The sequence below is a fragment of the Pan troglodytes genome, chromosome 10 (genome assembly GCF_028858775.2).
Source record: "Pan troglodytes isolate AG18354 chromosome 10, NHGRI_mPanTro3-v2.0_pri, whole genome shotgun sequence".
Taxonomy (NCBI): Eukaryota; Metazoa; Chordata; class Mammalia; order Primates; family Hominidae; genus Pan; species Pan troglodytes.
The window spans coordinates 62,087,881-62,101,052 of NC_072408.2; the positions used below are offsets into that span (position 1 = coordinate 62,087,881).

Below are 13,172 nucleotides of genomic sequence, written 5' to 3' on the forward strand. Positions count from 1 at the left end.
TCTTTTTGTGTGGCCATCTTTAAACCAAATATCCCCCCTTTTATCATTTACTGTTGTGCATGCAATAAATCACTTGTAAGTATCATTTTTTTCCATCCAAGTTCCTTATCAAGCAAATGATATTTTTAATTTTAGGTCCTTTTCCAGTAATTGAAGAAAATTCCAAGTATAGCTTTTGCTTTCTAATTTCTGCTTATTGTGATCATCTCTATCTGTCTAGGTACAGAGTTGCTAAGTCTTTCACAAGTTTTGATCTTCTTACTCTAGACCATTTTGAAAGAAACTAACCTGACTACAATTACTCTTTTTTTTGGAGACAAATTTAAAATTGGTAATACTAAAGGTCTTAATATAGGCCTTAGTACTATAGGTCTTATTTAGTAAAAATAAACTGCAGTTTTATTTATGCTTTGTACTATTACTTTTATTTTAATAAAGTTATCTTCTTATTCCTAGATCCTTATGTCAAAGTGTCCCTGATGTGTGAAGGTCGAAGATTAAAAAAGAGGAAAACAACTACAAAGAAAAACACTCTAAACCCTGTGTACAATGAGGCCATTATTTTTGACATCCCTCCAGAGAACGTGGACCAGGTCAGCCTCTCCATTGCGGTCATGGATTACGATAGGTATGTGTATCTCTCTTCTCACTGAAGAGCAGCCATGTCTAGTCATGCGCAGGCCAAACTTAGCTTTTCAGGTCATTTACTGCCACAACAGTTTTAATTTAAATTGGAGGAGGGAATAATGATTCCTTGAAAATTCATTGTTTTCTGTGTTATAGTTCTGGATTTTCATTTCCAAAAGAAGTCATCTTTAAATTAAAATTCACCGGGGACTGGTGAAAGAATGGGTCCAGAAGTAGTATAGAACATATTCAAGAAAGCACTATTGTGGAGTCTTTTTATAGTAACAACAGAGATTATAATCAACAGAATTTGTTTTACCAACTAGGCTGGAATATGAATATCATGATGCTTACCCGAGTTCTATCATTAACTAGCTGCATGAGAGGACATGTTACATAGTCACTTTGAGAATCACTTTTCCCATTTGTAAAACTTAAGCATCATATAGAACTGTGAACAACGAGGAGTAAGAGTGGAAAGTGAATAAGTAGTCATAAGGATACAGCTTTGATGCCTTCACATCAATCTTAAAGCATTGCTTTATGGATAGTTCTTCCAGATCACACTCTTTGAGTCACTCCTGCTTTCATGAAAACATTGCAACCTCCCCTATGCAGCTCTGAAGATCCTTCCCACTGCAGCTCTTACCTTTGCCCTCCCACTCTCCCCGTTGCCTGGACTGTCCTCCAGCTTTGTGTATCATGTCCCACCAACACCCCACAGCCTGGCTTATGTCAGCACCTCTGTAAGTCTTGCTTTGCTGACCAATCCTCTTCTTCCTCTGAACTCTTGTCCCATCAGTGGTTTATGTCTCTTATTTGGGCCTTACTATATACTTTCTCTTATTATTTTGCCCTTTATATTTATAAAATCTTTGGAAATGAATACTTGTGTTTTTAACCTACAAAATTATCAGCACATAAACAGTACCTTAGTATATTTATTTTGTTCTAAAACGCACAAACACACGCTAAGTGTCCATTTTATAGTATCATCACCAGGACCCTGTAACTGAGAGATATTAATGTGCTCTCCTCTGGCTTAGAGCTAGGGGGAGAAAACACTGAAAAATAACATTTGCAAGCACTGTCTACTAGAAATGAATTTATAATTTTTAAAAAATTTTAACTTGTGACTACTATTTAGAAAGAGAGAGCGAACTCTTGAATCCATTGAAATTTCAAACTAAAAAAGTTGCAGATGTTTTCATCAGGGGCCCTATTCTGCTTTGCCAATTACCCCTATTGATTTCTCACAGCAATAAGTGTAGGTAGATACAACTGAGCATTTGTCACTCGGGCAATTTTAGGGAAATGGATGCTAACAAGATATACACAGGAAGACAAAATTTTTGTACCTAAAAACATGCTTGTTTGGGAAATTTCATATTAAAGAAAATAATACTACATATACATATCTACATCAATGATGGAAAAAAAGTAATGAAATTGTTCTAAAATCATCTCAAAAGTATCTTTGGAGATGTCTGTCAAAATTGAAACTCCTTTCAATGACATTCCATTCTTGAGAAGCAACTTAACCACAAGTGCTCTTGAGCCAACAACTCCTTTGATTCAGCTCCTGTCTCTGCCTCTTACTAAGTGTGTAAAGTCAGGCCAGCTCCTAATCTTCTGGGCATTTAGTTTATTCATAAAATGAGAGAATGATAATAATGATATTCATGGTCATGGTGGGAGAATTAATTGGGTCAGTACATTTAAACTACCTAGAACACTGGCACATAATAAGCTCTCAAAAATATTAACTGTTATTATTATCATCTTGATTCATTGCTATGAAAGCAGGACCTGAATAGAATATACAAATGCTGTCCACTATGTTTTCTGTTATGCAAAAATAAATCACATGCCATGCAACTGAACATAATCCTGCCCTATTTAATTGTAATACAAGTGGTAACACACTGAGGTATCATTTAGAGTCAATTAAAGAAAATTGGTACTGTATTTCTTGGTGAGAAATCTAAACATCGTTATAAAACATTAAGCTTTGTGGAAAGAACAAGATTTGTTTTACATCACTTGTATCAAATAAGACTGCTTCCAAGAAAGACACTCATCATATAGGTAAAGACCTACTGGTATTTCTCATTCATGCCATTTTTATTATGATGAAATGTGCTTAAACTACAAAGCACTGAAATGGTTTGTGTGTGCCTCTTATACACATTCATTTTTTGAATGTTGATACTGTTTAGTAAATGTTGATTTACTTAAGAGATTTCATTCGGTCTGAAGTAGCATAATCTGCAAAATTACAGAATCTAATGTTTTAATCATATTTTTAAAATTCTACTAAGATTTGTGAAACCCCCTTTATCTTTGAATGTTGGAAATGAAAATATAATATCCCACAAATCATAGGGTAGGACACAATGAGGTCATAGGAGTGTGCAGAACAGGACTGGACGCTGAGGGTCTTGGGCGAGACCACTGGAATGAAATGCTGGCCTATCATCGAAAACCAATAACACACTGGCACCCATTGCTGGAGGTAAGCTTGTGAGTTCCTTACGTCTGCTCTTTTTGTTGTCTCTTTTGCTTAAATATTATTTATTTGCTAACCTTTATCTGATATTTTATGTATTCACCCTTGTTAAAAAAAAATAGAAAAGATTGTTCTTGCTTTTGTCCCACATTCTCTAACATTTAATATTCAAAGTTCTGTGTGCCTTCCTGGATTTTAAAAAACAGTACATTTTCTGGGCTTCATATTCTTTTGGACAGTAAGCCATTTGCAAGTCTCTTTTTTTTTTTTTTTTTTTTGCATAGCCTGAAAACTTACATCAGTGAGTGCTGGAGCAATCTAATAAGTTTATTACTAACTGGAAACTGCATTTTTGTCCTTCTCTTCCGTAAAAAACAGCCACCTTACCTAAAGTGTTCCACAATCCCTAAATAAAGGTGCTGTCACCTAATATAACTTTTCTGCGTAAGGGGAAAGATATGTCTCCCTCAGCTCTGGTCAGGAAGTAAAACTGCCCACAGGTTTTTAAAATATTGAGGTGTCAGTTTAGTCGAGTTCAAGGCCTGGCTCTGCTGTGTGACTGCTTATTGTGAAACCTCGGGCAAGTTACTTTACCCTCTGTGTTTCTGCTATGACTCTGAAATAGTGGTAAACTCAGAGTAAAACTAAAGAAATGGTGAATATTAAGTGCTTAGTGCTTCTTGTTCTGGCACTAGGGACTGGATTGAATGGGAGAGGCTGTGCAGTATCCCATTGACTAAATATCAGTGGGACGAGGTTCTAATCTCAGTTTAGTCACAAAAAAAGTGACCTTGGCTTTGTTACTCAGGACATGTTAAGGGAAATAGGATGAACACCAAATGAGCATTGCATGCTCACACAGGTGAACTGTCATCGTCAATATCTGTTTATATGTGAATGCGTCGTCTTTATCTGACTTCATAATTTAGTATAAATCATAAAAGACAGACACACACACACAAATGCATCTACAAACACACACACACACACACACACACACACACACACACAGATACCCAGTCACTTGGTGTTTTCCCCTAGAACTTTATAAGTATAGACGTGTATTCTCTGAGTAGCTCACGGCTTGGAAAGTTATTATTTGTTTTAACAGTGGATGTTGTCTAAAGTACACTTTACTGCTTATTGTATAATTAGTATTCTTTTCCTGGTTCTGATCTTTTCTTAAGTATGAAAAGTGAACATTAATTCTAAAAATCTAAAAAGGAGAGTAAAGCCATGTTGGGCAGGAACTCACTCTGAATGGAGAGGTGGATTCTAATTTTGTTTCTCTGGCTGTCTACTTCTGAGCAGCCTGTTCACTCCGTCTCCAACTACACTTCTCCATATTTAACAAAAATAGAACTGCATGCCTCTACCGGCTTCACAGGGATGATGCAGGGAGAAGTGAGATAATGTGAGCAAGAACTCTCAAGGAATGAGAGAAAGGTGCTTTATGACCCAAGGCATATTAATTATTTATTAGTGCTTAGTAAGCAGCTTTACATTTCTCTGATGAAGGGGAATTGTGTAATAGGCACATGTTTGTGTTTGAGAATGTGTAGACACTTTTTTGTCATAACTGAATATACAGGAAGATAAGCTACAATATAGTCATCAGAAAAAGATCCCAGATAGTTATTGAGAACAAGATTGTGTAAATGTACATTCTCCAGCAAAATAGCTCCTTTTAACCCCTGCTCCTACATTCGCTAGTCAAACAGAATATACGGACTAGGGACCTAAGAACTAGCTGGATTGTGCATTATAGGAAAAATAAGTATATAATTATATATGTTATTGTCACAGAAAGCATAAATATGAGAAGGGAACAGTTATTTGAGAGTTGTGTCCATTGGTACAACAAAGACTAAAGTATCATGTAGAAAATCGGGTTCCTCCACCGGGTGCGGTGGCTCACGCCTGTAATCCCAGCACTTTGGGAGGCTGAGGCGGGTGGATCACTTGAGGTCAGGAGTTCAAGACCAGCCTGGCCAACATGGTGAAACCCCGTCTCTACTAAAAATACAAAAATTAGCCGGGCTTGGTGGCAGGCGCCTGTAATCCAAGCTACTTGGGAGGCTGAGGCAGGAGAATTGCTTAAACCCAGGAGGCGGAGGTTGCAGTGAGCTGAGATCTCACCACTACACTCCAGCCTGGGCAACAACAGTGAGACTCCATCTCAAAAAAAAAAAAAAAAGAAAAGAAAAGAAAAAGAAAATCAGGTTCCATTTATCTAGATAATCATTTGTTTTGTTGTAATTAAACTTTTTAAATACATACAGGCATTTAAGGATTGTGAGAAAGTATCTCTGTCACTTGGGGATCCCATCTGCCAAACGCAGTTCTCATCTCATTAACTGCCTCCATGATCACCTCCTGCCTTAAAGCAAGTGGAATGCAGTCTCTTGTGTTTAGAACCTCTTACTGCTCTTTCCTAGAAATCGCCCCTCACTAAAGTAAACCAGCCTGGCCAACATGGTGAAACCCGATCTCTACTAAAAATACAAAAATTAGCCGGGCGTGGTGGCAGGCGCCTGTAATCCAAGCTACTCGGGAGGCTGAGGCAAGAGAATCGCTTAAACCCAGGAGGCAGAGGTTGCAGTGAGCCGAGATGAATGGTTTACTAAAGTAAACCATTTATTTTTTATAGAAAAGAGCTAAAACCCTGTTGTAAAATTTGAAATTATTCTGCAGTCATAAATATGTTGTTTACCCAGGGCTGCTCCATGTACATCTGTGTACCATGCTCTGCCTACATTCTATGAGACATCCATGTCCCTTCATTGTAGCAGAGAAGGTAAGTTCTGAAGGGCAAAGGGAGTTATGTATTTCCTTTCTTCAGAGATTCGCATATTATGGTTGAATATTCACTATTAAAAGGGAGCAACAACTAACCACTGTGTTCTATTTCTGTACTAGATCATACATTATGAAATTTTTGTCTTTCAGTTACCTGGCCGGGCGACCAGTTTTGATAGTCAAGGATCCTGCCCTTCTCCTAAACCACCTTCCACACCATAATGCCTCCAAAATGAGACCATGATATTAAGCATCTAGGATCACGTGCTCATTGAATCAGAAAAAAAGTGGAAGGTTTGGTTTCCTCATTTAAAATATATCCGTACTAATGAACAAACTTGATGTGCACTTTTTTATTTGCTTTTATTGTTGATTTTTTAACTTTGAACACCAATACATTTTACTTGAATACATATAGTCCTTAGTTGCATAAGGCATTTTATCCTTTGTATCAAATGCCTGTTAGCACAAAGAGTGTTTTACTATGTTGTAATTCTTTGCATATGAAATGTTTTTTTAAACAGTTCATACTTACCTAAAATTAAATATAGTTTATGCTGCTATTGTATAAAGTAGCACATGTCATATATGTATGGGTTTGATTTTGTTATACTGTGTTCATTTCTAGTTGTGCACGTGGTTCTGTATAAACTTAAAAGGAGATTTTGAACTTAACTTACACAACATTAAATCCTTGCGCAATCAAATTAATGTTACTTATCTGATAATACTTTTCTTTCATTCTCAGAAAATTACTTTCTTGGTGAGGTTTGGCTCTGCTAAACTCAAAACTTGTCTCTCAAGCTTGTTCTTTAAAATACACAGACAAAGCTGTAAATTTAAAGAATCATTTTGAATATAAATTTAAGAAGTAATACTTATTGGCTGAAAAACGGAGGCTGAGCCATTGTGGCTACCATTTTACACTGTTTTACTGTAACGTTAGCTCAAATATCTGTTGCACTGTTCAACTGATATTTTTAAAATTCTAATAATCTTCATCTCAAATGTAGCATTAGTATTTCTAAGTGAACAGAATCAGAAGTTAATTTTTTAAGTGTTTGTAAGGTTCTCAAGTACTGTGACATGTATTTTTTTGTGACGTGTATTTTTTGTGACTTGAAGCTATCATATAGATCCTGTATTTCTGATAGACCATACTAACAGACACCAAAGGAACAACAACACTGTCTGTGTTCATCACCGTTTAGATTGTACACAGTAATGGTTACTCTTAAACCCAGTCAGAAGCTCATCATTGGAATTCAGTATTTTCTTAAAGAAAGGATGATTTATTTTCAGCAACATATAGAAATATACTATAAATATTAATAATACAACTTCAATGCTTAATAATAATAAACAAATTAATTCTAAAGGCCCAGGCCTCCAGTCCTTGCATGAAAGGCATTTGCCTTCATAAGGATCAAGGTTCAGGCCACTACATGTAAAAACTATGCAAGTGTTTTTACAAGACAGAACTTTCTTTTAAGTCAGGTCAACATATTTTGTCCCATTTTCAGGCCCTGTTGGAAGGTATCTATACTGAATTACCCCAACCTTACTTTTAAGATGTGTGGTATAGATAGTATATATTTCAAGCTTATTTCAAAATTGGTGGTTTTTTTTAAAAAAGAGGCAAGAAAATAAAAACATATTTACCTGGATGAGAAAATTTTATCAGCGGTTATGAAATTTTTATTTTTGTAAAATCCCATTATTTCTAAATATTAAAAAAAAGTTTTAAAAGCCTTGAAATTTTGTTGACATCTCTTATAGTGATGGCATTACTGTTAACTAAGAGGTAAATATTTTGCACATTACCATTTTAAAGGCAAACACAGTTCTGCCTCAGATTTTTCAAAAATGCTTATACCACCCTAAGGAAAACAGGTACTCCTAGCTAACATTTTCTCATTGAAAATAATAGAAGAAAGCTGTTTGGAAACATTTGGCTACCTTGTCGAGCCTAAAAGAATTATTTGCTATAGGTAAAATGAAAGATGACACTTGCATTTTGAAATTATTTGTTTTATTGGGAAATAAAACTTTTCAAATAGGAAGACAAAAAGTTATACTATTAATAGAATGACATTTTTGGAGACAATTGTTTTATTAGTAGATATAACTGCAGCTTAAAGTAAATTAGCAATTACGTTTCCTAAGTGAGTATAATTATTTTCACCCAAAAACACATTTTAAGGACTTTTTGTTGATTCTTAGAAACTCTCTTTTCTTTACTCCCTAAGGAGAAAAAGCCAATGCTTGTGATGAAAAAATGTGAACCATTGGCCAATCAGAAGACTCTAATATGGGAATTGTAGATTAAAATAAGTTTTAAAAGAATTTTTTAAATGTTTCCTTGAAGTTAGAATAAACTCATCATGCAAGGATATGTGTTAATCCTGAGAAAGAGATCAGCGAGAGGAAATTCACCACAACTCATCTTTCATGTAATTCAGGAGGTAGGTTTCTGCTCAGATTAATAAGGCATGATTGTTAAAAATGACAGTTCATATTATTAAAATGTAATCCTAACACTTTTAATACAACACAGCCTCACTCTACACAGCCCACACATTCATATACACATAACTTACCATCTTTCTGCTTGTAATTGAAGATGAAATATTTTCAGTTTCAGTATTTAAAATAAGGTTTGATATTACAAATCCCCTCTCATTTGTGTGGGACATCACATTTTAATGACAGTACTGACACATTATGAAGTTGCAGTTCAGGTATATAATGAACATCTAATTTCAGGGACTTCTTCAGGGACTTACCAAATATCAGTCTAGGAAAAAAAAGAGTAAGGGTTGATTCATTAGCATTATAACATTGATATTCTTTTTAGTTTTAGGGGAGGGATTTGTTGTTGTTTTTAACCGATTAACCAGGCAATCGGGCGATGAGGGAATTGAATATGAAAAGAACACTCATGTTTGTGGAGTATATCTTTTCATAAAACTCAGAACATTGTTTTTTTCACACTGGTTTCCGAATAATATTTTTCCCAACAATTGTTTTTGTCAGGCCAACCCTGTGTTTCTGATACTTCATTTAACATGTAAAAATTTCCCTATTGAATATATTCACAGTTCAGCAACAAATATCATGAGGACTAGTGCTAGGGGAATAAAGACAGGAAAGCAGAGCCAAGCACTCACTTTCTTATGCAGTTTTGGGAAGTGTGTGCACGTTGTAGTTACTGCAGGGAGATCACAACTGATCAATACTGACTCAGGTTTTTGATAAATAAAAGCAAATATATTTGAACCTATTTGGTGGTGATATTTAATTGACATTCCCAACTGTGTTTATTCTCCTCTAATGTTTATTATTTTAAAATTTTGCAACTCAATAAAGAGCTATCAATCTCCTAAAGAATTCATTTAAAGATTAATTACTGGAAAATTGAAAAAGCCAAACTTCCAAACCTGTGGTCAACTTTTACCATCCATAAAAACATATGTAACTTATTCGAGGATCAGTTACCAAAAGAGCCAAAGACTATTACAAATAAAGGAACACTAAATCTTAACATTGAACGTGCGGTAATTTCTTTACCTCCTCAAAAAGAGTACTTGAAATTATTTAAGAACGTATATTTTTATAGAATTTAGCCTGATTTTTTTTGCCACCTTAGTTGTAATACTTACCAGGTAATTTAATTGCCTGATAATAAAAACACCTGGAGTTGTTAAGGATTTGAGAACATCATTTGACCTCTACTAAATAAAAAGAAAATGCAGACTTTTCTTCACTTGTTCTTGAAGCTACTCTAGTTGTTTTGAGGTACACTACTTGATCTAAATTTTTATAAACTTTAGGCTAAAAATGTGTTGGTGTCAATGAGAAATGATTCAAAGAATGAAAGTAAAATAATTAAATGACAGTTGAGCAAAGAAGTTAAAGCATATGGAAATATGATATTGAGATGCAAAATCAAAAGACGTGTGTTTTAACTTTTAGAGAAATGTATATGATTTAATATTGTTCCCAAAAAACCTATGACAGAGGATTTAATCGTTAACTCAGTGACATGGCTCAGGATATGATTCATCTGAACCTGCTGTAAAGACCCATTATTTCGAAGAAAAGAATGAGTTTATATTTTATATGAGAAACAGCTAATTAAACTAAATGTTGTTTCCAATACATTATTCAGTGACACCCTTTTAGGTAAGAATTTTATGTTTTATTACTCAATATTCTGTTAATTAAAGTGAACGGTAATTTAATAAAAGATGTATTAGTAATTAGTTGTCATCTACCATTAACAGTTAACCAAAAAGATGTGTATTTGAACAGTGGCAGTTAATTAATACTCAGTTCAAGTGTCTTCTCATCAAAGTAAAAGGTTATTTTCACTTTCATCCTGTTCATCATAAGAAAGCAGGGTATGATTTGGTGGCACAACAACATCATGCTACAGAGACTTAGAAAAATCAAGCACTAAATTAAAGGCTGAAGTGGAAGTGTGACTTAACAGTTTACTGAATGCAAACATTTTGAATACTAGAAGTGGTGATTGAAAAATAAGTAGACAACTTTTAAGAGAAAGGGTAGCCTTTTTCATGCCTGAAATGATTTAAACATATACCTGCCAGGAGGAATTATTACGATGATTCTATGCTGAGACACTAGAAATGACTTGCTATTGATAGATACATTTGTATGGAAATATTTTTATCTCAAACTGACAATAATTTCTTCTAAACTCACCTGTACCATGAGAGCCCTCTCCAAAGAGCAAAGTTATGCCTGATCTTGTCAGGCATAGGGTAAAAATAAGCCACTTTCTCCTGAAATTTTGCTGTAAGAGTAATCTGTTATATGTATACAGATCCCCTTATTTACTGCACAGTGTGGTGGATTTCAGTTATTCAATTTCAGGTTTTTGTTCCCTCAAAAATAATTTATTAGATATTAATGAATATTATAGATATAAGCCAAAAGTGTTAAGAGAAATCAATCTCAATGTTGGAAGGTTAATGCATTTCAGATGTTTATTTCATCATCTCTTTCAAAATTGTTTTTTTTTAAATTGTCCTAATCTGAGCATCAATATATGAATTATATTCGGCTATGATTTTTCCATGGAATAAAGTTGGTGGACCCAAAACAACCTATAATCCCTAGGTTATGTACAAACTGGTCATTAAATTATTCTGTACAAAAATTGCATGATCTGTTCTATTTATATTTATATAGATCATTTTGTGAGTTTCATTATAATTTTTGTTTTTCTTTTAAAATACCCTTGAAGCTTTCCACTTAAAGAACATAGTAATCTCCAGTGTGAATAGCTTCATAAATTTTATCACTGTATAAATAAGAAGCAGGTAGACCAACTCTAATATACAAAATATTTGCATTTATAGTTTGTTTTATAGACAAAAAGTCCAGCCCAAGTGGTGCCATTCACATTAACTTGTTATTGACCTTTCCAATGGAAAGAAGTGATTGGATTCACCTGCAAAATATGGAGAAATTATGGACAATGAAGCAAAACCTTTATTTCAGGAAAAAGAAGTCAAAGTCGAAAACAACTGCCTCACATTGTAAATGTGATGAGTCCACTAACGAATAGTCCAAGATGTTGCCAATTATTCTAAACTGCCAGGAACCACTAAAATTCATCATTTCACATACGACATCAAATTATTTGGATCCATTATATCTGATTTGTTTGTACCTTTAGTCTTTGTTCATAAGGTGACTTCAGCTGAATTTTGTGATTTAATACTTGGCCATTGTTCAAATCAATATCTTTGATTTCCATATTATAGAACAGAAATTTTAAAATCTTTTGAAATTCGTGTTTCTGGCTTTTGTACATGGTAAACAGTCATTTGTGAAACTTGACAGCATATAATTGTATTACTTAGAACAAATGTTTTTGCAACCACCTTTAAAAGATGTTACACAATGCAGTATTTTTACAATGTCTTCTTTAGAATGTGTGACTATATTGTCAGGTTCAGATGAATTATGTAACAATTAAACCTCAAAGCTGTTATGAAGTATACAGTTTATGATTACTTTTGTAAAAGAAAATGGAAAGCATTTGAAATATAATTTTACTCTGTTTCATATGTACTTTGAAAAAGAAATAAAGTGATTATAAATTATTTTTGTCTGTGTTTATAGAAAATATCTTTTCCAGATTTAATTTTGTGACCTTTATATTATTAAGGTTTTCTTTAATAGACATTATTTGTGGCACTCATTAGTAGTGCAGAATGACATATTTATCAATAATCCAATAATTCAGGCACTGAATATATGTTAAAGGTCTTCTGTAATATATTCCATTTTTATCACAAAATTATTCTTTAAATTTTTTGATTATTTCCACAAGAAGCAATGAAACAAGCATGAGTCAAGTGTTAAAAGCGGCAAATGCCATTGACACACATTAGCTAAATTTGTTTTACCCCCCCAAAAAAATTCCAAGCCCCTAGAAATACCTTAGCAGGTGATTCAGCAGTTGGGGTGTATCAGATATTTTGCTGGGTCATTTGTCTTCTTGTGCTTTGCCTCCAATTTTCAAAATATTTTCACCAAGAGTACAGGCATAGCTACTAGTTTTAGACAGTAAACAAGGCACTGACTCAAAGAAAATCATAACTGTTTGCAAATCAGATGTTCTGTACCTACAGTCATTGTTTATTTAAAATTATATATATATATGTAAGGCCAGGCGTGGTAGCTCATGCCTGTAATCCCAGCACTTTGGGAGGCTGAGGCAGGTGGATCATCTGAGGTCAGGAGTTCAAGACCAGCCTGGCCAACATGGTGAAACCCCATCTCTACTAAAACTACAAAAAATTAGCCAGGCATGGTGGTGGATGCCTGTATTCCCAGCTACTTGGGAGGCTGAGGCAGGAGAATCACTTGAACCCAGGAGGCAGAGGTTGCAGTGAGCCAAGATTGCACCACTGTACTCCAGCCTGGGCAACAAGAGCAAAGAGTGAAACTCCATCTCAAAAAAAGAAACAAACAAACAAAAAATACATATATATATATGCCTCGTCCCAGAATGAGGCAGGATAAAAACTCAATGACCTGACCTGTCTGGCCTTGTTGAAATCCCTATATTCAAACAGTATGAAAAGCCTGAATGAAATCTAAGTTGCTGTTTTAAAAAAGTAGCCAGGTTGCCACTTTTAAAAATTTTCTTAGTAGTATTCCCAAATTTCTCCCCAGGAAGTGATCATATTCACACTGG

The 13,172-nt window shown here is 34.4% G+C and overlaps 1 protein-coding gene across 3 annotated transcripts in view; it reads left to right on the plus strand.

The window, feature by feature from the left end:
• The window catches only part of SYT10 (synaptotagmin 10), a 68,978-nt gene extending 56,978 nt beyond the window's left edge, over nt 1–12,000 (plus strand). The window contains exons 5-8 of one of the 3 annotated variants that reach the window (XR_673435.5): nt 457–628; nt 3,013–3,142; nt 6,086–8,400; nt 11,323–12,000. Coding sequence is in view for 1 of the 3 variants with exons in the window: in XM_528725.7 (XP_528725.3) it covers nt 457–628; nt 3,013–3,142; nt 6,086–6,157 (374 nt within the window). In the remaining 2 variants the exon portion in view is untranslated. Of the gene's footprint in view, nt 1–456; nt 629–3,012; nt 3,143–6,085 lie in introns of all 3 variants that reach the window. The other 2 variants (XR_673434.5, XM_528725.7) reach the window with 2 other exon arrangements.
• Nucleotides 12,001–13,172: the final 1,172 nt, after the last annotated feature.